This window comes from Giraffa tippelskirchi, chromosome 3, assembly GCF_054371585.1.
Source record: "Giraffa tippelskirchi isolate mGirTip1 chromosome 3, T2T-mGirTip1v1.2.pri, whole genome shotgun sequence".
NCBI classification, from domain to species: Eukaryota; Metazoa; Chordata; class Mammalia; order Artiodactyla; family Giraffidae; genus Giraffa; species Giraffa tippelskirchi.
In genome coordinates, this window is record NC_137277.1 from 85,629,080 (window position 1) to 85,654,306 (window position 25,227).

Consider the following 25,227-nt stretch of genomic DNA (forward strand, 5'->3'; position numbering starts at 1 on the left):
TATTTACACTCCAATTGATTTCAGGAGAGAAGAGCTCACACTCATAGGCATGTGTGTGACAATGATTCCTTCAAAGGATGTTTGGAATCCAATCTAACAAATCTCTGATATACACAGCCACACATAACAAAGGGATTTACTGTCAAAACGTTTATTGCAAAATGGAGTCTTGAAACAAAGGAAAGCAAAGAAAAGTTCACATCAAAATGAAATGTATGACACCAACTTGGATTTCTGAATACATAGTGGGCTTTGTGTTGGAATATCAAATTCCAACAAAGAACTCAATAACTGAGTAGTCTTACCATACAAGAGTAAAATTTAATCTTCCATACAAACATGATACAAGATTTTGGCATACGACTTGCTCAGAATAACATTGCGATAGAATATTTGAGAAAAATGTTTTGTTAAAAAAAAAAAAAAGTGATAATACCATCTATTCAAAGCTCACACTCAAAGAATATAAATATTTTCTATCATTTAGTACAAAAATTTTAAAACAGTGCAAAAGCAATATGTGCAGTGTATTGTATCTGACATTAAAGATCTATTATTCTGCACATGATATAAAATAGTCAATGTAGGTGCCTGAAACTCTAATTCTGAAGTAAATAATCACATGCCAGAAAGCTCCTCACAGGCAATGGAGCGCCAACTAAGCTGGAGTTCGAGGAAACATAGCTAGTTGCCCAGATGTCCTGGTAGGCATTCATTCCTCATCAGAGAGGCTGCAGCTAGAGCTATCAGGCTGTGCTACAATCAAAAGAACAGAACAGATTCTTCTCTCTGGCAATGCTTAAAATCTAAACAGGAAAACAGTCTTATCCCAAAGCAGCAAAAGGTACCTGATTATAGAAAAAGTATGCTCTATTATGTATACGGAATAGTAGATTCTGCTAGTCTCAAGAGGCAGTGTGTCAAAGTCTAGTATATCAAAAAAAAAAAAAAAAATCAAGGTTTAACTCAAAATAAGTTTTAAAATGATCTTTCGTGAAATTCTTACCATTGCAATGAAATCTCTGAAAAACAAAGTTGTGTATATCATAGTGCCATGAGAAATCATTTTAGATCTCTCCCAAACCTTCCCCCCACCCCCAATTCCTTGATTTTCATGGGGATGAAGTTTGAATTCCCCAGCTGGTGAATCTACTGCATATTAAAAATCACTGGCTATAAAATGGCCCTCAACATTTCCAGAGCATCAGAAACAAGTGTGTCTTCAACCTCTTCCCATTGGTTATTTATGTAAAATATTAAAATGTAATTTTTCTTAAAAAAAAAAAAAAAAGACTGTTAAAGAAACATGTCTTTTTAAGTTAACCTGGCTACTTTGCAGAACTGTAGCTACCTCAGTGATATTTTTCTTTTTTATTTATTGTGAAATCAGTGTAACAGGAGACTGACATCTTGCCCCTCTCTCATAATAAATTTAGCTGTTTCATAAACTTTCTACCAGCATTCTTAAGGGGAAAGAAACAATTTCCACAAGTATTTAAGATAAATGACATGAATCGACAAAATTCAGATTGCATAAGTAGTTGTAATTCTGAAAATGCATCTTTTGACTTGGGTAATTATGTTTATGGGGGAAAAAATGAGATGTGGAACTCTACAACTGCCAGGTTTAGCTAAGTTTCTCGGTGAAGGAAGGGACAATGCCATGGGCTTTTTGTATTTAATTGTTTTTATTGAGTGGGACTGGCACATAGGATTTGGGGCATTGGGCACTAAATATACTCCCAGACAACCAAAAATACGCCCCAGCATCACCAAACACCATTTGGCGACAGTGCTGTCGTGGTTGAGAACCACTGAGAGGGTGTCATCACATTCTACATGATCAGCTTTATGAGTAAAGAAAAAAAGGTAAGAGTAGTTATATTTTCAGTTGCATGGCTCTGATAATTATTATCACAATTTGCAGTTTCAACTCTAATTGTGAATCTTCATATTTCTCTTTTTTTTTCCCAGTTGATTTTTATTGGAGTATAGTTGATTTACAATGTTGTGTTAGTTTCTGCTGTAAAATGAATCAGTTATACATGTATCCATTCTTTTTTTAGAGTCTTTCCTTGTATATAGGTCAGAGTTGGACACGACTGAAGCGACTTAGCAGTACAGAGTGTTGAGTAGAGTTATCTGTGCTATACAGTAGGTTTTTATTAGTTACCTATTTTATATTCTGTTTCTTTAACTCAGATTCTCTTTATAAATGTACATTTTTGTAAGTCAAGTATTTGGAAATAATTCTAACACCAATAATTTACCATTTAAAAAACTGATCTGAAGGGTAAATTAAAAGCTGTATAATTAACATCTTCATTCGAAATGACGATGACTAATGACTAATAAACATTTTAAAATTAATAGGGCCAGTAATAGAGTCTAAAGTCTTCTAAATCATCTTCATAGATTGAATGAGACCACTTTAAGATTCTGTTTATATGATACAGAGTGAAGGAATGTTCAAAACCCTAGAAAGGACACTGATTTGGAACAAAAAGTAAAATAGCCAGTGCCATACAGTTATTATCTATCGCTCAATGTTAGGTTAGAAGATTTCAAGCTTATCACTGAGGTTATCAATTCTGCTATAATCTGGAATCTTTGTAGTTTCTTGATGGTAGATTATTGAGCTATGACCATCTCTGGAATATTGGTCAGGAAAATGGCACAGTTGAGAGATTAGAGAAATACTACCTGATGGTAAACCTATGGCTGGGTGATTACCCTTCCCTTTTCGCCCTATTTGGCTGCTTTTATTAATGCAAGAAAATCTTACGTATAATCACAATAGACCTAATTGCTATAAATTTTTAAAAATGTAAATTAAAAAAGTCCATCCCATTCATTTCATACATTCTAAATTTGTTGCTGGTTAGTCTCAAATGAGAGGCAAGGTCTACATTCCTACAGAGGTACACAGATCCCAAACTCCGCCCACAGAGATTCCATAATCAGTGAGGCCCTTCCTGACCACACCTGCAAGTCTGCAGAACTCTCCTATGAGCCACCTCCTCCTCCTCTGCTGCATGTCCCAGTGTCCACTTAAATGTTTACTATACGATGCATTTGTTCTGTTTGTTGTCAATCTCCACTCACTAGCATGTAAGCTGTATGAGGGCAAAGATTTTCCTCAAGCTGTTCCCTAGAATGGTACGAGGCCCAGAGGAGGGGCTCAAGAATATTGGTGGGATGGATGACTTTACCTTGGCCTGGGAAGATGTGCAACATGAGGCTTTGAACTACCTGATCTCTGGCTCTCCCTCAGATTACATGGTCACAGAGCCCCAGGGCATGCTGCAAAGGCAAGAGCTGAAAACCATTCCCTTTGCTCCACTCCAAGATCTGCTTGAGTGGCGTGGCTTGAATCAGGGAGGACCCCTCTACGTCTGAGTGCAGACAGGACACCTACTTACATCTGCACCTGTTTCTCACCAGCATTACATTGTGCTGTATGGGTATATGGGTCTGAGTTTGCATAGACACAAGAAGTGTATCAGATTGGCTATGTGGGGAGCCCATCTTCCAGGGAAAACATTTATGGCTTCTTTCTGTGTTTGCCTCATCTATGGGTGGTAGCAGGGCCAGCAAACACCTCAGACTAGGCTAACCTTGCCACGTGCATGGTCTTCAAAGGGCGTCAGAGTGGATCGCTCACATAGGTTACATTCTAAAGATGTTTGCTTTATCTTTCCTGAAAGTTGTTCACTTTAACTTTCATCTTATCCTACTCAACAAACATTACTTGAAATTGATAGTTTCATCTTCCAGGTTACAGAGACCACTTATTTTTCATTGTCTTTTCACTGACACAGTTAACAGTAGCTCACATTAACTGATCACTTACCATGGGCTTGGTATTGTGTTAAGTGCTTTATGTCTAGCATTTCATTTAACCCTCACAACAATCCTTTGAAGTAGGTACTATTATCATTCTCATGTTAAAGATGAGCAAACAGACACACAAGTTAAATAATTTGCCCAAGATTGCACAGCAATTTTTGAATCACAACCTGATTCCAGATGCTTCTCTTTATCACTATTCCATACTGAGTGGTCTACATTTCATACCTACATTTCATTTCTACATTTTATTAGTAATTCTTTTTCAAATAAAGCAAGCATAGCATATTGATCATTTTATGATATTTTCCTACCCTTAATGGGGATTAGAAACATGTCATACTTCAAATCCCAGGAGGCTTTTTATGATCAAATATACTTAGAAATAGTGTTAGATAATATCTATGATAATATCCTTTCTTAAATTTCTTATAAAAAGAACCACGCAAAGTTCCTTGGTTTGATAGTCAAATGAACGGCACTACTTTCAAATTTAGACTGAAGAAAAGTCTTTGTTCTTTTGCCTTTCTGTGTGTGTGTGTGTGTGTGTGTGTGTGTGTGTATCTAACTACAAATTTTTTTAGTTTTTTTTTTAAGTGTTTCATAGTTTAAACAAGCTTTGACAAATCTGTGATAACATTTTGAAAATATCTCTCTGGCTAGCTAGGTTTTCAGAGCAGCATCAACATTTACTTCTCTTTAACACTAGCATAGCTGAGTCGGGGTTTTTTATTTTTTTATTTTTTTTAAGACAAATCTGAAAGGGTATATCTGCTATAAAAGGATCCTTCATTCTGCACTTTTGCCTAAGTAAGGACAGCTTTTTATAATATTTAGTTCCCTCTTTAAAATATCTCTACACGCATTTAGAATCCAGGACTCTCATACCCCTCTGGAAAACAGACACATGTATACACCCCTATGGCATCATATTAACACTCACACTGTCTGGAAGTACCTCTTATCCTCTCTTTCTCTTTGTGTAAAGTATATACTTTGTATAAAGTGTAAGCTAAGCCTTAGATGACAGTGTGCTGTTAAGAAGCTTTTAGGGCGAGCACCAGTATGAAAGTACCACATCTGATGCTGGGGTATTTCTCCTGCAAACATACTATTGAGAACATCTCTTAGGTCTTACTCTCAGTAGTCTTAGCACTTAGGTATTTCTGTAGAAGTATTTGTTACAACTTCCTTTCATCTCAATTTTTTTACTGTTGGATTTTGCAGTCACTATCAATTATTTCTGACAGTACTGTGTATTTCCATAAGAGAAAAAAATATAGTATGTTACAAGAAAATCAAGTGTCAGAGAAGAATTAGGAGTCAAGAGTGATTGTCCGAAATGCAAGTTTTTTGAAGCAACTGAATAAGTCAAATCAAATTATAAAGTATTCATTAAAAAAAGCCAGAATGTCATTAGTTAAAAAAATGCTATATTGCATATAAAGTCACAAGTTTCTATAATCAGGTACCATACATGCTGATTCATTGAACAGATCTTTTTGGCTTAATTCCCCACCCTCTTTTCCTGTAAGCAAAGACAAATCAAAAGTAAAATTGTAAAGAAATGACAGTTATCTAAATGTGATTGGCCTAAAAATGCAGTGCTTGGTTTTCTACCTCCTTATTGGTTTTTGTACAGACTGAGATAACAAGTTTCTTTTGTTTTCCCGGACATTTTCCATTTTATTACTTTGCTTTCTGCTTTCATTCACTATTATTATCCATGTCATTATCCTCCTCATCACCGTCATCATCATCATCATCGTCACCTTCTGACAAGTCAAAATCACTGAACCCCAGGGCCATGTTGACCTTCTTCCCCCTTCTCTTAGATGTGGTTTTGGAAGAATTCTGCTTGGCTTGCATGTTAATCTGCATCCCAGAATGCAGCACAGCTCCTGCTTTGTTCATTGAGAAGATATCCCCAAAGCCCATCAGCATCATGGCCTGCAGACTTTGGTTCATGCCATGGCCCTCCCCGTTACTTGTTGCTGTGATCTGACATGACATCTCTGCACTGTTTGACTCCTCTGTCTTAGATTCAAAGTAAGACTCCTCAGACATTCTTGCAGCAAGAGGCAAGAGAAGCTATCACGAGGGAAGAAAGGACAGAAGTAAAAAGAGAAATTAGGATCAATTTATATCAAGGGATCAGATACCACAAAATTAATGGGTGCTGCACGGAAAGTAAATGATTAGTGAAATGTATGTAGGGGATTATGTGAGAATTTATTAATGGCAGGTTTGGCTCCAGCATGTTTATCATGATTTATAAATGACAGAGTAGATCACATCAAAGTTTGCAAGGCACTACAGCAAGCCAAATTTTCAAATAGGAAGGAACTTGTAAGTTTTAAACCCTCATTTTGCAAAAATGAAGTAGTTTTTAGAATTTCTCTTAATTTTTCCCAAATTCGTATGGAAAAAGTTAACTACTATGTTAACGAAGAAATTAAGTAGAGATTAATCTTGAGTAATAAAAAACAAAACAAACAAGAAACTCTGTACCAAAGAAGAAAAGCTTAGAGGAAGCATAAAAACAGTTTAGTAGTCAATACAGTTCTAGGGAGATTTGGGTCATTAACTATCTTTTTAGCTAGATTAAGTATCTGACTATGTACTAAAAAGCAGTCTAGAATTCACTTGTCTCTATTATTTAATACAGGCAGATATATAACACTAGTTACCCAATTTGTGAAATAAGTCACTTATATATCATCTCTGACATCTAAGTATAAACAAGTATGTAAACATCTGAAAATTGGGAGGACAGGAAACTAGTATTAATGTATATTGTCACCTTGGTCTTTATCTCTACAAATTTCCTTCTTTTAGCAGAATTTTTTCCTAGGAATTCTTCTCATAATGGATACAGACATTTTCAATCTTACATAATTTTTTTAAACAGCCAACATAGTTCCATAAATGTCGTTCATACACATTTCAGGGGTAGAACTGTTAGGCTCGGAAAGAGTGACTGCCTCTTCTTTCGAGAAAGAAGCAAATTAAGACATATTTTTCATGCTGTGTAAATAAGGGTAAATTTATGATAAAGTACAAATAATATAACTCTGGGATGATCTTAACATTCTGTAAGTAAAGGTGCTTTTTAGGGCCAATTTCCTAATTTTTAAATTAAAGTTGGAATTGAATTCTATTTAAAAAATTATCTTAACTTCATTAGGAAAAGACCTCTATAGTTATTAGTTCAATAAGAACTTCACATAATTCAGCTAAAAATCAGCAGCTACATAGAAGAAATTGATTTAAATCCTTTAAGACCAGAAACAGGCTATTCCTTTCCTTGCAGTCAAATTTCCCAGCCTCTCAAATTTTTTTTCAATTGTTACATGCTCTCAGGATCTCTTTGTTGCTTATCTACTTTATTATTTCATAGGTCCTTCCTCACATTATGTTAAGATCTCAAAAAATGTCTCTCAAATAAGTTTTATTTTTAAAAGAAGTAAAATTTCTATATCAAGCTACAAGAATTGTTAAAAAATAAACATTGTTCATATTTGTGTATGGAGACTCCATCTTCCCAAATATCTTTAACTAATGTTTTAATTTCAGGAAAGAAAAGACTGTTCTTCCTTGAAATAAATACAATAATACATTTTTTATGATGTTACTTAAATATCAAGTTATAAGATGAGGCTACACAGTCTCAGCTACTGAGTCTCCAGCCACCTCCTTTTAAAAAGGTTTATTTTATCCATCTCTCAGAAACCTCATTTAAAGTCAACTAGAAACTGATGTGAGGATAAAAGAAAAAACCTACTTATAAAATACCTGAGCACAAACCTTCTTTCCTTCAGAAATACAGCTCTAAGCAAAAGAGACATTAAAAGCAGGTACTGTACAGAAAGAAAACTTAGCCGCATAGGTAAAAAAAAAAAAAGAAGAAAATCTTATTGAGATTGTGCTGCATGCTGTCCATTGTTAGATGGTAGCCCTCAGAGCAGCTCCTTTACCGAAAGTTTTCTGCAGTTAAAACACAAGCATACAACCTACTGTGCACTCAGTTTTTCATGATTTATTACACAGCTGCGTTACTAATAGCAATAATGTGTGCAAGGCAGCCCATAATTTCTTAGCAAAACTAATGCCAGTAAACCAAAGAGAGGTTCTAAAGCATATTTTAATGGGTCCTTTAAAGTTTTTTTTTTTCTTACAACACTACATTTAGAAAGAGCCAAGCCATGCAGCGCTTTATAGCTTAAGATTTCAATGTACTTAAAAGCCCCCACAACTCTCTTCAGAAGGTGGCCATATTTTTGCTTCTCATCAGTTCTGGGAGAAGCAGTGTTCCATTGCAGATCCTTAGTGCAATGCTTTCTGAGTCTGCCAGTTCAACCATAACAGGAAGCTTTCCTTAATTTCTTTCTTGAAAGCCAAGATAAAATTCACCGAACTTACAAAATGTGGTACTGTTTTAATACCACAAGACAGTCTTACGCATAACAAGTTTACTTGTTACTCAGTTCCTTACTTTGGGATTCCTTGGATAACCAAAGTCATTTTTTAAGAAGTTAAATCTGATAATACACATTTAATTTCACTGTAGTTTCCTTTTTTGGATATCAGGTTCTTCCTCCACATAAATGGGAAAAAGAGGCAAACTATTTTATTCTTTAGACACTGTTAAATACTTTGCAGTTGGGCACTGGCTGCTTAATGGAGATTAAGACTTTTAAAAATAGGAAAGTTTTTGAAGATCACAAATTGAAGGACATTTAAGTATTTGGGGGGTATAATCACCAAAGTAACTATCAAACGTGAATTTAAAATATATAACAAGTGTGCTTTTAATCATTATTTCTTGTAATCTTAAGGTGGACATATATTGCCCATTTAAAACCCTGGAAAAGCCAATGATAAATTTATACTTAATTCTTTAAATAATAAATTATTAAAATAGGGAAGAATGGTCTTGTTTTCTAGAGTAGCTTTTCTTATGTTTATTAGCTATTTGTACCTCTTCTTTAGTGAATTATGTACCTATAGTCTTTCCCCATGCTTCTGTTGGTGTCCAAGGTTTTAAGTTATTTCTGTGAGCTCTCTATATTTCTGTCTTAAATGTTTAATTTTACGAATTTGTAGTTTGTTTTTATTTGAATGTCATATTTTTGCAATACAGAATTTTTATTTTTTAGTAGTGAAAAAAAAATAAAATGGGAAAGAATGGTGAAATTTGACTAGACACTTCCCTGGTAGCTCAGACGGTAAAGCGTCTGCCTACAATGCGGGAGACCTAGGTTCACTCCCTGGGTTGGGAAGATCTCCTGGAGAAGGAAATGGCAACCCACTCCAGTATTCTTGCCTGCAAAATCCCATGGACGGTGGAACCTGGTAGGCTGCAGTCCATGGGGTTGCAAAGAGTTGGACACGACTGAGCAGCGTCACCTTCACCATATAAGCTCAAGTTAAGTGTATAAACAACGGAGTTCTTAAGAAGAATTTTTATCTTAATCCAAATACAAGATTTGGAAAAAACCAAGATATTTCCTGGCAGAGTAAATACTTGAAGCTTGTCCTGAGAGAACTATTTTCCCACTTTTTTGCTGCTCATGATCCATGATCATGACCCTACATTGAGTAAGGAATATTAATACTCATCATTTATAGATCATTAAGTTAGCTTTTAGAAGGAAAACTGGTTAAGTTCTGACACATTAATGACTTTCTCAGACAGCTAACTGCCTTGGTGTAGTGTTTATGAATTACTGATAGACTCACTCTAAAGAGTTAATCTGCCTCAAGGCACAGGCTCTGGGGACCTGATGGTGCAAAATGCACTGCAGATGGTGCAAAAATACACTGATTTTTATTTTTGTAATTCTAACATACAAACACACTGACAGAGTAACAGTTCTCAGGGAAAGAGCCAGAAACAGGATAAGCTTTTCTTCTAAATTTCTGGAATTTTGTTAATTGAAAAGAGATAGGAAGCGCTACTCAAGTATGAATGCAGGTCCTTTCATTACAGGCGCAAGGCAGCAAGTGAGGCGGCGGCAGGGGAGGTGGTGCCATGCTGCCATGCTCAGCCAGTCTCCTGAGTGGGGGGTCAGCGAGCCCTGCGGGGAGCACTCACCGGGGTGTTGGACTGCTCTGTCAGCTTTTGCTCCCACATCTTTAGCCGTCTTTCTCGTTCTTTGAGCTCCTGCTCTTTAAAGCTGAGGTCACGTTCTAGTTTCTTCAGTCTCTCAAGAGTTGCTTCAATTTCACACCTGCAGGAGGACATAACTGGTTTAAATCTCAACCTTGCTCGAGAGGTGTTATGTGCTAAGGAGTCCATCACAATGCTTAATCAAAGGAAAAGGCTAAAACCTGTGCTTTGAAACCAAATGGTAAGGTAAACAGTGAGGAGAGCAAACCTGTCAGTTCTAAAGGAAATCAACCCTGATATTCTTGGGAAGGACTGATGCTGAAGCTGAGTTCCAATACTTGGGCCACCTGATGCAAAAAGCTGACTCATTGGAAAAGACCCTGATGCTGGGAAAGAGGGCAAGAGGAGAAGGGGACAACAGAGGAAGAGAGGGTTGGATGGCATGACTGACTAAATGGACATGAATTTGAGCAAACTTTGGGAGATAGTAAGGACAGGGAAGCCTGGAGTGCTGCAGTTCATGGGGTCACAAAGAGTCGAACACAACTTAGTGACTAAACAACAACAACAACAAACTAGCAAAGAATCGGACATCTTTCATTTCCTTCAAAATCAACATATAAACTAGCTTGGAAACATAAGTTTGGAATACTTTCTCAAAGCAGTGAAGAACCACTGTCTGAGGTCTGAGCCCTGGAACTGGTGTCCTGGTTTAGCCATTTAATAAATGCTCATGGTCATCTGGATCTATTGTGTATCAGCTCATCTTATATTCATTATAGCACCAAGAAACAGGTATTAATCTTGCATAGAGATGGGAAAATGACACTCTGGTCAGATGATTACTGTCACCCCACTAGTAAATTCACCTTAGCCTATTCACTGGCTGAGTAACTCCAGCAATCTACGGATTAACCTGACTCAGTTTCGTCGGCTGTATGGGGTGGTGGTTACCTTTTATCGGGACTCCGTAACCTGCCTGATCCTAATAATTGTCTGGGCAACACATACCACACAACATAGATTCCTAAGACCCTTCCTCGGAGCTCATGATTGAGTAGGGCTGGGTAGGGCCTAGGAATTTCCATTATTTGATATGAGTTTGTTTTTACAATCAGGCAAGTGTGAGAAATCCTAGATTAGATGAACTCTAAGGTTCATTTTAACTCTAACAATTTTAAAAGCAAGTTAGTTCCCTCCAAGATTCTATGGGCTGACCCGCCTCACCACCTGGAACAATATGTCCAGTTATAGAAACCTGTCCTTGACAGAAATTAAAGCTGGTAAGATGGCTCAGTTTAAGTTTTTTTCTCTTTCAGGGCTATTGTCAGGCTTAAGTCTAAACTTATGCTCCGAGAGTTGGAAGTTCTTTCCCATGAGTTTCTCCAGATCTTGTGAGAAAAGCATCAGTAATGAGAGACTAAGAGCAGGAGAGACAGGAAGGGAGAGGAGGACACAGGATGAGGAAGGGACTGGGAAGAGGGGATGGTTGGAAGTGAGCTGCTGAGCCAAAAGCTGCTCCTAGGTGCCCTGAGACCCACCTACATGTCAGACTGTACGATTCGGTTTGAGGTCTTGACTAGAGAAGCGTGAAGCCCCCAGATCTAAGTTAATAGATGCATGCAGCCCAAGTCTGCCTGTTTATGTCCAGGGAAAATCAGAATAGATGAGAAGTAAATACACAAAAACAAAAAGATGTGGGCATCAACTGACCAAATCCAACTCAGGGAACAGCTGCTGAGGTGGATCTGGACTTGGGTCACCCATTTTACTTCCCAGGTTGTCTGCAGAGCAAGGGAGGCTAGGAAAGTAAATGTAAAAGCATCTGTTGTCAACCCTCTGTCCCTTTTAGTGGTGCCATTTGAAAGTTATAAAACCATGTAAGTTACGCGGGAGTCCCTAAAGAAAGGCAGCAAATTGGCAATCTTTCAGAATTATGACTGTATCATAAAATCCAAATTTTATTTTATATTTCAGACATAATATTATGCCCATTCATAAATAAGGGTTTTTATTTTTCAAGTGGAGGACTAAGGAAAAAAAAACTCAGTGTAGAAGATCTTAGGTTAAACTTAAGCAACAAAAAGGAAAGAAAGAATGAGCCATCTTCAGTAAACGAGAGGGTGAGAAAGGAGGCGCAGAGCTGGGTACACGGGGCTCTGGGAGATGGCAGGGGCCTGGCTGCTGCCAAGGCCAGTCCCAACTCTCCTGCCAGGGGGGCTGAGCTCACTGGTGCCCTTTCTGATCAGGGTAAAATGGCCAGCACATTTGATTTCACTTGTAATTTAAGCCTAGGCTTCATCTCACCCTTTCTGATCAGGGTAAAATGGCCAGCACATTTGATTTCACTTGTAATTTAAGCCTAGGCTTCATCTCAAGCTACCGCTCTGGGAGCCCACTCTGATTTTGAGCCCTTCTGAAAAACAGATTAACAGTTAAGTAAACTAGGTAAGCTGAGAGCTGCTGCAGAAAAACACCAAATAAGTAGGCTTCTTTAGTCTATGTCTTCAGTGTCAGCTCCCATACATGGCTTTCCCAGAAGCCCTAAGATCCTGACAGCAACGATCTTATGCCGTAAGAGATGTAACCCCAATCCGGAGGGCAACACAAAACAGCTGCTCCTCTGGCTGTCTCCTCTGTTTTGATGCATTGTTTTGCATCAAATGCATTGGTTGATGCACTTATGTAATATTCGTGTTCTGAAAATAAAGTTTGTATGTTTTAAGTTGATGGAAATTATGGAAATTATTTTAAGTTGATGGAAACCAAATCCAACTAAGGTTGACTTCAACCAGTATCGGTTTTCCCTCTGTCAGAAACAGGCAATAAACTGTAATTATCTTCTTTTAATAGAAACTTACTTTGAAATAAAAGATCAGTTCATAAAAGCAGCTATATTATATACATTACAAGATAAATAGATAATATATGGTATTACGTTTAGTGTTATATATTAAATGATTTGTGCTAAATCCAAATTTCAAAGATTAATTTTTTAAAATCTTTGTGTTTTTTAAGAAAATATTTGGCTGTGCCAGATCTTAGTTGGGGCATGTGGGATCTAGTTCCCTCACCAGGGATGGAACCCAGGCCCCCTGCATTGGGAGCCCGGAGTCTTAGCAATTGGACCACCAAGGAAGTCCCTGTAGTTTGTTTTTAAGAAGGTGTGTGAGAGTGAGTATTTTGATCCCTGAGGAAGAGTGCAACCAGCAGAGTGTTTTGCCAAGAGACAGGGACCTGAACACTCTACCACAGCACCGTGGAGCTCATTCAGCGCAGGTGACCACAGGCCTGCAGACAGTCACACGGGGCACTGAGAACTGAAAACATGAGCAAGAGGACCGCACTTCCTGTTCTTAATGTTGGCGGCCACTATTGCTAATCATAGGAGGAGAAACAAGATGAACATGTGATGAACAGGAAAGGTTCACTAGACCCTAGATTTCTTTCCCATCATGCTAAAGGAAAGGGCATAGTTGATGTGGTTTTTAAAAATCTAGTCTTAAAAAGGATTTTCAGAATAATCATTTAACTTTCTAACACTAGATGTTTCATCTGGTTTAGGTGTAGAGGAAGCTCCATCAGCAAACAAGCATTTGCCAGAAACACCAGAGCAGGACAGGAGTCCAACGTCACTGAGACTCGTAACTTCCTACACATACTTTGGACCCTAGACACACGGTTTCAGGCACCAAATAAAAGTCAGAGGAAGGAGAGGAGCCATCCGTTGAAATGTCCAGGTGACCTGAAAAAACACTTTCTTCTTTTCAACCCTTGGCACACTGAGTGGGGGCGTTGTTTTCCCTTAGTCATCACCTAAAACCATCATGCCCTGTGATGCTTCTCGTTGTTAAATGGGAATCAGCCGAGTCAAGTGAACGCTGCAGGCTAATGAGCAGCTGGCCTGACGACGGCCATCAGGGCAGGGACAGCAGCTCACAGCGTGCAGCTCAGCAGGGCCCTGGGATCAGGACCCTGGGCTCCAGCGCTGGTTCTGTCTCACATGTACGATCTCAGGCGGGTTGTCCAACCTGCCCATGTCTTGGTTCTTGCACCTGTGATGTAAGTTAGGGTTGCTGTGTGGATTTAAAAAGATAGTCCAAATAAAGTACAAGCATCTGGTTAAGAATGTAATAACAACAGCTGTGTTCATGATTGTTACTCATTAGTATTATTATTCCCCACGGTTTTAATCAATTGCCAAATTCAACGAAAACAGCTCTGTTGCCTCTTAAAGTATAGTTTAGTATTTCTAGTAAAGATATATATCCATTCTCCAGTTCTCAGGATTAACTAGCTCCTGAGAGTCAATGAGGAAGCCCTCTGGGCAACTGTTTGCCTTTTATTAAAATACATTAATGCATTACCAATTTTATTTCTCTCATCTTTTTAGCTTGAAGCATTAAAAAAAAATTGTTATTCAACTAATCCAGGGTTATTGTAAAAAAAAGATAATATTGAACTTTTTCTACTTTTTTCTCTGTGCACATATACGTACATGTAAATATGTTTTTTATTTTAGAACAAATGAAATCATTCTGAACATACTGGACTGTAGCATTGATTTTAAAATCATTTATCACATCTGTATATAAGACAACACTGTTTTGTGTATGGAGCTATCATAATTTTTCAAGTCATAAAAACCACACACACAAAAAACCAAATCAATCTTGTTTCACTTGAAGCTCACTTCCAGTGTTATAGTTCTAAAGGTTGTGATAAACAAATGTCCATACATTCTCACACAATATTCTCACTTATTTTCTTAGGGATGAAATGGCAGTGGGAGAGGTGTCTGATCTATACAGTCAAACTCCTCCAAAAAGGTTATTTCTCCCCCAGCAAAGTGTGAGGAAGTTTACAATACCAGATATTTTCCTGATATGAATTTTTGCCAATCTGATGAATAAATTGTGCTCCCTTTTATTTGGCTGCTACATGAGGTTGAACACTTTTCACATGTTTATTGACCCTTTGACTTCTGTTTTTGTGAAATGCCATTTCAGGTCCTTTAGTATGATATTTTAATTAACATGTTATTTTAAAGACAGAAGTGGTAGTTTTCCAAGTGTAATCTGGGGACTTATGAGAGCTTTTCAAAAGGTAGACTGGTTTTCAGAATAACATTAAGGCATGATTTACCTTTCTACTCTCATTCTCACAAGTATATTGACTTTTCCACATGCTTCCTAGAATGGGACAGCACCACAAGCTGAATGCAGAAGCAGGATTAATTATTGTTTTTCAAATGAATCAATAAGTATCTATTTAAACTTTTTTCTCAGTTCTGATTTTGAATGTGGTAAATACTGACAGATGTAACTCATTTAAACAAAAGCCCTTTGGAGTCCTCAATGATTTTTTCAGAGTGTAATGGAGTTCTGAGACTAGAAACTTTTAGAACAACTGATATATCAACTAGGAAAAAAAGCTGTAACAGTATGGCATTCGTCTAGGAAATTTATTGATGGTGGGTATTGCTTTTGGTCTTGTGGAGGTTTTGCATTTTAATACAGAAAACTTACCAACTTCTCCCCTATTTTCTGGTTGTGTTGATATACTTTAAAGGCTCCCTAGCTCATGGATATTAATAGTAGTATTAAAATCCTACTAATCCTTTGGCTAACAGATCAAACAGCAGTTCCTCAGGGAATCCCTTTATTAAACCCTCAGACTAGATTAGATTTCATGGTTTTATATTCTCAGACATCCAGCACTGTCCTGTCATAATACTTATCAAAAGAGTAATGAAAAAGTTATTTGTATATTTGTATTTAGCAATCTAATATTAAACTCCAAGTGCACTGTTACTGTTCTGTTCATCACCAGAACCTATACCTAAAGAACACCTTTTCCCAGCAAAGGTTTAATGAATATCTGAATGAATGAATATAAGAAGCATATCTAGCAAAGCAAACAAATCAACTTACATGTTTCTATCCTCTTGTGTAATACGGTGATGTCTTTTAATATTATTACTACTATGGTATTTCCTTCTCCAAGTATTTGTTGAGCAACTGCAGTGTTCAAGACACGTTCTAGATACTGCAGTTACAGTGATGAACAGAAGAGACGATCTGACCCTCTTACATGTTAGCCAGCAAGACATGCCATTATTAAACAACAGACTGCAGAACTACTTATTAATTTCAATAGAGGGTATGAAGGAGATGCTCTCAGGGCACATAAAGTGGAACCTCAGTGGGTCTGGGGTCAGGTCACACTTGCTTGAAGGAGAGCTATTTTCAGCCACTATCTGAAGCCATGAGTCAAAGCCAAGTTGGGTTTGGGCATCAGGGCTGGTATGCTGCTGAAATGGGATGAATTTTATACAGAAGAAACTGCATGTGAAAGGATTCTGTATGAGGGAGAAATAGACACATGTTAAAGGACCAAAGCCAAAAATTAAGGGGTAGAATGATACTCAAGATAAAGCAAGAGCACAGAGGGTGTCGTGAATCTTGTTTTTTGGCCTTTGTCCTAGGGTTATGGGAGCTCCTTATACTGATTTAAGGGAAGTGATCTGATTAGGTGTGTGCTGATCTCTTACTGTAGGAAACAAATATTACTAACATGTTTTGTTAATTTTTTGAGCCTAGAACAAAGTCCCTCATACCTAGACTCTAGCAAACAGTATTACTTTTGTATTACTAAGTAAAAATTCATTTTAACTCACCGGTCCTAGAGATTCTCAAAGAATAAAAAATAAAGGTTATTGTAAAACACCAAACAGAAAGCCCAAAGAAATGTGCAATCACAGGACTAAACAACTCCGTCATTTTTAAGTGCCTGTAGTATTCATTTGCTATCGGCAGGTGGCGTGAGGCGTCATGTTACTACCCATAGCTATCAAGAGCAGGGGTGAGTTACTTAAATCTCTGCTGAGTCAGGCAGAAATAATGTCAGAGCCCAAACATACTATTTATATTCATACATCATGTGACCTGGCTCAAAAGTCTCATCTCTGGCTTACTTCTTCCCCTCACACAATACAATTCTCTCATTACTAAGTTTGCTTACATTTGACAAAATGTAATAGGATTTATAACATCGAAAGTTTTATTTTAAAAGTGTTTTTACAGTCTCCCTACCTCTCCCATCAACAGAAAAAGTGCTCTGCCTATTTCCAAGCAGACAGTATTTTTATTTCTCACTGGACAGAGGTCAAAGTTTCCTAACAGGAAGTGTATACAGAAGGAATGTCTGGTACTGCGTTTTGTCTCAGAAGATACTCTTTCAATATTCTTCCTAAATACTTAGATATATAATAAAGCAACAAGCTTAGGGGAACACTGTTTGCTTACATATGAGATGGAGAGCTTATTTAATCTCCAAAAATTTTTAACACAAAAAACACACAAAAAAGCCCCAATTTCTAAGAAATTGGGACTGTCATCAAGTTCCCAGTTTCTCTTCCTGTCCGAAGCTAGTCACCTACAATCCCTTGAAGCCAGATAATGTAAACTGGGGTGTGAGGCACCTACCTCCATTCTGCTTTGTTGTGCAGGAATGAATTACACTGGTCAGAAAGCTTTGAATCGAGTGACATGGACTCCAGGATTGAAATGATTTGCTTGAAAGAAGGCCGTTTCTGAAGAAGAAAAAAAGAATCATTTGTTGGGACTTAGGCAAGTAGATCTTTAAGAGAAAATCCACAAGCATAGTAATAAGGTCAAATCACCATAACAAAATAAGATATGATGTAATATCTTGATTTTGTTCTTTCACAACTGTCAGACTGCACAGGAACTATACTTATTTTCAATCAATTATTCATAATAGGCTCAGATGTCATTTTTCTATTGTGTTGTCTAAGGTTGGAATGATTACAGTATTTTTCCAGGTAAGGAAAGTACTAATTAGTTCTCTTTGGGGTATGATTAAAGACTCCTGAAAGGAAACAGTTAAGTCTTTTAGAAATCTATCTATGTGATAAAGCAAGCATGGTAAAAGTTAACGGTAGGGTCTGGGTGATAGGGTTCTTCCTAGGTGGTGCTAGTGGTAAAGAACATGTCTGCCAATGCAGGAGACACAGAGACACGGGTTCGATTCCTGGGTCAGGAAGATCCCCTGGAGGAGGGCATGGCAACTCACTCCAGTATTCTTGCTTGGAGAATCCCATGAACAGAGGAGCCTGGTGGGCTACAGTCCATAGGGATGCAAAGAGTCAGACGTGAATGAAACAACTTAGCATGCACGCATGCACACTGGGTGATAGGTATACCAGTGCTCACTGCAAAATTCAACTTTTCCGTATGTTTGAAAATTTTTATAATGAACCGTTGGGGGAAAATTACTTATCAATCTAGCAGAACTTAAAACCAGTTGCTCAGAGAAAAAATTCCCCAATTTTAAAGCCATCATAACTTCACTGTTCTCAATGTTTATTCCACAATATAACTAGCTTCGGTGCTGGGAAACTCTCAGGTACTGTTTACCAGAAATTGAAAAAGCAGTGGTTAGGTGTATTTCTTTAGCTAGCAAAAACTACCCTAGTCTATCTCTTTAGACTCTAGCCAAGGTGGAGACAAAAGGTTAAAACAAAAACGGAGAAAGATAATAAAAGGGTATGCACATTCTCTCTTCATCACCCCTCATAATTATACCATTTCTGAACAAATTACAGTTGCAGCAATTAAAACATGCATTTTAATTTAGGAGCACAAAAACAAGAAGAAAGAATGTTGAGGTGGCTTGCTCTCAGGACTTGAGTGTTTCCTACATTAAGAAAGGCAATTTTTTCTTAGGAATATAAAACTGGAATATTTATTCTGAGTTCTGCCATTATTGTCCTCTTGCAAGGGTGTGTGTGTGTGTGTTTAAAAAAAGGGCATAGGTAGCTAAATGTCACTGATGGTACATTAAGCCTTGTAATAAGCAAAAAATGCCTTAAGTTGGAAATTTGAAAAAATTATATTTGTCTTCTTTGACTGTATTCCCATTTTAATTTCTCCATCCATGTGTCAGGTAGAAACAGGAAAAATGTTTTGTTTGTACAGAAGCTAATTATATAATACATATAGGATTTTCATTTTTCATGGAAAAGAAGCAGGAGGAGCTGACAAATTTTCAAAGAATAATACTTTCCCCTACACTTAATCATTCTTGAGATAAGGTAAAACTTTTTTTGTAATTGGATGGCCAGTATCCCTGGAAAAAAATCTTTATTTCATATTTAGACTATGCTCCCAGATGGAAATTATCAAAGTGAATATTCAGGACATAGCAGCAATGTAGAATCATACGTTAATATTTCATGAGTATTTTGATCACAGAATACAACATGTGGTCTAGGATCTTCCTCCAAAGGGGCTTAGCTTCCTTTTATGTATTATGTAGGCTCTGCCTACTTAAAAAGGCACAACCAGAACCATTTATTAAGCATCTGTATACATTATTTGTTATCTTCATATTATAGGTAAGGAAGATCAGTCTCAGAAAAATATGAATTGCCCATTATCACACAGGTAGCAAGTTACAGAACCAGGATCTATTCTCTTAAATCCTTCAAAATATTTTATCACATGAGGGTAAGATATTACTTCCTATCAAACTTGGAGCTTTAACTATTGCTTTGTCGTTTTTTAGAAATGTCATTTAAGAACTTGAACTAATACCCACTTTTACTTCCTTCTTTTCTTAAAAAAAAATTCTTTTTTTGAGCACCTGATCAAAGCCAAATGGTCAAATGACCCAACATTTATCTAATAGCAGTTTTTTCTCTTGTACACATTTCTACCTCCTTGCTGCAAAAGAACATATTTCTACAGGTGAGCTGAACATTTTAGTCTATGTGTTAATACTCTAGAATCTAAGGACTGAAAATAAAAATAATTAAAATATATTTTAACCAACTACTGCTGTATCTATGTGCATAGGACTGGCACCAACTGCTGTTTGAATTGCTATATACTTCTAGCCAGAGAAGAGCTCTCCTGGTGGCTCAGATGGTAGAGTCTGCCTGCAGTGCAGGAGACCTGAGTTCAATCCTGGGTTGGGAAGATCTCCTGGAAAAGGAAATGGCAACCCACTCCAGTATTCTTGCCTGGAGAATCCCACGGACAGAAGAGCCTGGCAAGCCCCTGTCCATGGGGTCGCAAAGAGTCAGACATGACTGAACGACTAATCCTTCCTTCCTTCTAGCCAGAAAACTAAAACATGCCTCTCAGGAAATAAACCTTGCTCTGGCCACTTTAGTCAACAACAAATTGTACATCTACTTGCTAAATTTACAAAAGATGCTATAGGGAAACAAAGAAAAATTAACTCTATTCCCTCATGGAGCCTGTAATCCATTTAGGAAGAAAAGATATTTTAAAAAATGCAACAGCATAAAATGAGGCAGTAGCCCAGATTGTGGTTCAGGAAAAGGAGTACTTAGTATGGGCAGGGGAAACAGAATAACTGGGGAAGACTTGATGATGAAGTAATCAGGAGGGGAAAGAAAAGAACGAAAAGAACATGTTTCGGGAATAAAGAAGGTGTGTAAGTTATGTCTAGAGGAGAGAGCAATGATTTAGAAATGTGAGCTGGAGGCAAAATCAAATTGAATATAGAGGGCATATATTAGTTGTATTAGAATAAAATGCCATGAATTTAGGAAACAAAAAAAACTGATCTAAACTTTCTTCATACTTCACAGTGCTAGAAGACAAGACTCCTCTGATATTAAAGAAGCGTCAGCTTACTACCTATTAAAAAGACATGCCAGCTTCATGGCATCAACTCTGGACCTAATGTCCTTATTGTGTAGGTGTTTACATTATCATTTAATTAATATACCATAAATGTATATACTTAGAATTTTAATTAATGTAGTACAGAGTTACAGATTAAGCAATTAAAAACCTGCTTTGCATACTGAAATATAATTACAATTACAGTGATCTAGTTGCATTCATCTAATTCAGCACTAATAATTTCGGGTGAAATTTCTATTTGAACATCAGAGAGAAAGGGCTTCCCTGATAGCTCAGTTGCTAAAGAATCTACCTGCAATGCAGGAGACCCCAGTTCAATTCCTGGGTCAGGAAGATCCCCTGGAGAAGAGATAAGCTACCCATTCCAGTATTCTTGGGCTTCCCTGGTGGCTCAGCTGGTAAAGAATTCACGTGCAATGCGGGAGACCTGCATTTGATCCCTGGGTTGGGAAGATCCCCTGGAGAAGGAAAAGGCTACCCACTCCAGTATTCTGGCCTGGAGAATTCCATGGACTGTGTAGTTCATGGGGTTGCAAAGAGTCAGATACAACTGAGCGATTTACGCTTTCACATCAGAGAGAAGACTATTACCAAAATGACCAAATATGCCACAACGGATATATAAGTGGTAGTATATGAAAAGATTGTATTTTAATCATATAAAATAAATATTATACAGAAAGCTTGCAAATAGCCACTTATAATTTCCACTGGATTAGTTGCAAAGTGCAGGCATTTCTCCTCATGCTTAAAAAGCCCCATATTCAGTCAAATCACACACTAAAGTAGGGTCCACAGAGGGGCAAGACAGACCATTCAAAACCTATCAACTTTGTCAAAAAAATTCATAAAACAATAGTAATCCTAAACAAAAATACCAAACAGTTTAAAAATTGTTAAATTCTTTAATTAAATACAGGACTCTAAAAAGGGTGAAGGTCGTTTGATGAACAGGAGTGAAAGCAGACTGAGCCTGCTGGTTTATCAGGACAAAGGTGAAATGCACAAGGCTGGGGAGAAGGGATGTCTTGGTTCCGTGTCCATTGCTGCGCTACTGGCTGCACTGATGTGCTTGGAGTTCAGCTGTTCTCACTTGTGGAATGGAACAGCGTGCTTTACTTACGATTCACCCTGAATTGTGTGGACAGAGGAGCCTGGTAGGCTGCAGTCCAGGGGGTCGTGAAGAGTCAGACACGACTGAGCGACTTCACTTTCACTTTTCACTTTCATGCATTGGAGAAGGAAATGGCAACCCTCTCCAGTGTTCTTGCCTGGAGAATCCCAGGGACGGCGGAGCCTGGTGGGCTGCCGTCTATGGGGTCGCGCAGAGTCGGACATGACTGAAGCGACTTAGCAGCAGCAGCAACAGCAACACAATTCCCATACTCACCAAGTGTTTCTGAGTTACTTCACCCACACAAACCACAGTTTTCCGTATCCATGGATTCAACCAACCAGGGTTCAAGTTGGTTGTTGAATGCGAGGAAGTGTAACCCCAGTTGGGGTGAAGGGAAGGGTTGTGACTGAATCACCCCAATATATATAAGGGACCTGAGCATCCATGGATTCTACTGGGGTCCTGAAACCTCCTCTGAGGAGATGAAGGGAATGGCTGTGTATGTTATTACCATTCATTCTTCTTGAAGGTCATATAAGGACTGGGTTTAAATTAAGGAAGAAATTCCATTCTCGTCTTTTTTTTTCTTTCTTTCTAGATCTATCTTTAAAAGGTCAGTTTGTGATACACTTATTTCCATGAAAGACTGCAGAAATTTGAACTGTAAAATTTTAGTTCTTTTCTTGAGTCTATCTCTCTGATTCTAATATTTTATCTGTGAGGATCTTTTTTATTTTTAAACTTTTTATTACAGCAAATTCCAAACATACGCCAAAGTAGAGAGAACATCCTCCATATACTTACCACTCCAAAAATCATCATGGCCCATCCTATTTAATCTATACTGTTGTTCATTTCCCTTCACTGTATTTTGAAGCAAATCCAAGACTCGCCTATCATTTTATCTATAAACACTTCCATATGTATGTGACAGTCTTTTAAACCAATCTTTGCAGGGAAGGGAAATGGGCCATTTGTGCTTGAATGTGATAACCACATGAAAGCCTCAATTTTGGAATTTCTCCAACTCTATTGTGATAGCTTAAAAAACATCACTGAAACTCCACAGGGAGTGCATATCGAGCTTCTCTAGAAGTGCTACTTTTGCCTGGTCTTTGGTTAGAAAGGCAATGTGGTGGTCAGGCTCTGTAGTGCAATGGATAGTGCATTGGACTTCTAGTGTAGAGAGAGGATGTGGTATGGAGGGTTAAGTGCAAGGACTCACGTCAGTCAGCTTGGGTTCAGCCTCCAGCTCCACCACTTACAAGCTATGTGGCCTTGACCTCACTACTTAACCGTGCCTTGGTTCTTCATGTGTAAAATGAGGATAATAACAATACCCAGTTCATAGAGATATTCTGAAAAATAAAGGAGTTGATATACTCAAAGTGTTCAGAACAGTGCCTGGCTTATAATAAGCACAGTGTGCTAGTATTTATATAACACGAAGGTGCAAGAGTTATTATTGAAGATTAAAAACAAGGAACAAAATTCTTTTTTACTGACTCAAGAATGCCGGAGTGCTGTAAGAAAGAGCCAGTAATGAGATTGTAGTTTCATGCCAAGCAAATGTTAGCAGAAAGCCTTCACAGTCAATCTGGGGCTCAAAGGAGCAGCAACCCCGTTTTGCTCTGTAATGAATTTGATTAACCCATGTTTTAAAAACTCAAAGCCAGACAAACAAGTGAGATTTCAGAACAACAACAACAACAAATATATATATACCTTGGCATCAGCTTCCCAACACTGACGTAACAGTTCAGCAAAACTCCTGGGGCAACTGCTTGGAATGGTTAATCTCTATAAGAGAGAAAGAAAAAATAAGCCAAAACAAAACAAAATACAGGCATTTTATCATTAAAGGAAGGAAATACTAATTGGAAGATATGAAAAAATTAATTTAGTAGCATAAACAAGACATGAAATTTAAAACATCCTTTGATTAATATGTGACCGGAGAGAACTTATGTTTAGAGTCATAGTATCTAATCTCTAATGACACTTTACCTTTTCTTCCAAAGAGGATTCATAGTGGATGAAGAAATCAGGTTCAGAACAACAAATGCAACAAAATATAGAATCTGGTCAAAAGAAACTACAGTAGGAGAGGGGCAAGTTGGAACTTACATAAACCTGAACCATGAACCTATCACTGTATTTTTATAGGTAACTATGAAAATTGCAAATAGGGCAGGTAACTAGGAAACCAGTTCAGCTTTGGCAGTAGGTGTACAACTTCTGAAAACATCTTGAGCATGGAGATAATTTTACAGAAGTATTTTCTCAGTGGCAAATGAGACATTCTGAATGGATGACTCATCATGGCTTAGTTTTGGCCAAACCCATAAAATATAAGGACTTGATAGAACAAAGAATATAATGTGAAGACTAGTCTTGTTTTAACATTCTAGAACAGTGGTTCTCATAGAACATGTAATTCTCCCAGAGGCAGTTTACAAATCTATAAAGACATTTTTGCTTTAAAGTCTGGAGGGTTGTACCTAGAGCAGGTCAAGAATGCTGACCATCTTTCAATATATCATAAAACTTGATTAAAAATTCTCCTGCATTCCACCAAACTTCAAATGCCCCATGTGCATTCATGTAAGTAAGACAAGAAAACAATGAGCTTTATATTTTTCTGAGCCTAGACTCTAACTTTGATTTAGAAGTAGCGTATTTTTTCAATATTTTAAAAATCCTCTGAAGTTTCTATGAATGCAACTACTAAATGAAATAAATCAAGGGTAGATTGATTTTTGCATTATTCATAACCTTACCATAATATTGGGAAAATCATGCCTACAATATAGTGTTGCTCATGGTACTGGAATCATTAATACTCACAATAACCCATCTTTATTCTGCATTTGTAGCTGTCGAATTCTATTTATTTATAGGTGTAAGCATCTAAAACTGTTCCATTATCACCTCTACTGTCATCATGCCTGAGCATTTATACACTGCAATACATATTTATTTCTTCCTTATATTACATTTAGAGCATTATGTTGACTTAAAATACAATGTGTGTAGTAGGCTGTATTACCACTGTATTTCCTTTCAGGGAAAAAGAGGGAGCATTAAATAGTTATTATAAACAGAGTATTGAGTATGAAGGGGACTTTTCAGATCACTCAGTGGTAAAGAATCCTCCTGCCAATGCAGGAGACATGAGAGACTGGGGTTCGATCCCTGGGTCGGGAAGAACCCCTGGAGGAGGAAATGGCAACCCATTCCAGTATTCTTGCTTGGAGAATGCCATGGATGGAGGAGCCTGGGGGGCTACAGTCATGGGCTCACAAAGAGTTGAACATGACTGAGCATGCACTCGCGGGTGTGACAGAACTGAGAACCTCTGAAGTAGGAAGCTTTTTCTACAAGGTTGTTTATCAAGAAGTTTTGCAGATAAAAACCTTAAAACAATTTCACTGGATTTGGGGGAG

The 25,227-nt window shown here is 37.6% G+C and overlaps 1 protein-coding gene across 7 annotated transcripts in view; it reads right to left on the minus strand.

Moving 5' to 3' along the window:
- MAP3K20 (mitogen-activated protein kinase kinase kinase 20) overlaps positions 1 to 25,227 on the minus strand; it is a 167,218-nt gene that overhangs the window by 38,979 nt on the left and 103,012 nt on the right. For 4 of the 7 annotated variants that reach the window (XM_081584644.1, XM_081584645.1, XM_081584641.1 and 1 more), the window contains 3 exons: positions 23,507 to 23,581; positions 17,449 to 17,555; positions 9,947 to 10,082 (listed from right to left, as the gene is read on the minus strand). In XM_081584644.1, the coding sequence (XP_081440770.1) occupies positions 9,947 to 10,082; positions 17,449 to 17,555; positions 23,507 to 23,581 (318 nt within the window). Of the gene's footprint in view, positions 1 to 135; positions 5,941 to 9,946; positions 10,083 to 17,448; positions 17,556 to 23,506; positions 23,582 to 25,227 lie in introns of those variants that run through there. The other 3 variants (XM_081584648.1, XM_081584646.1, XM_081584647.1) reach the window with 1 other exon arrangement.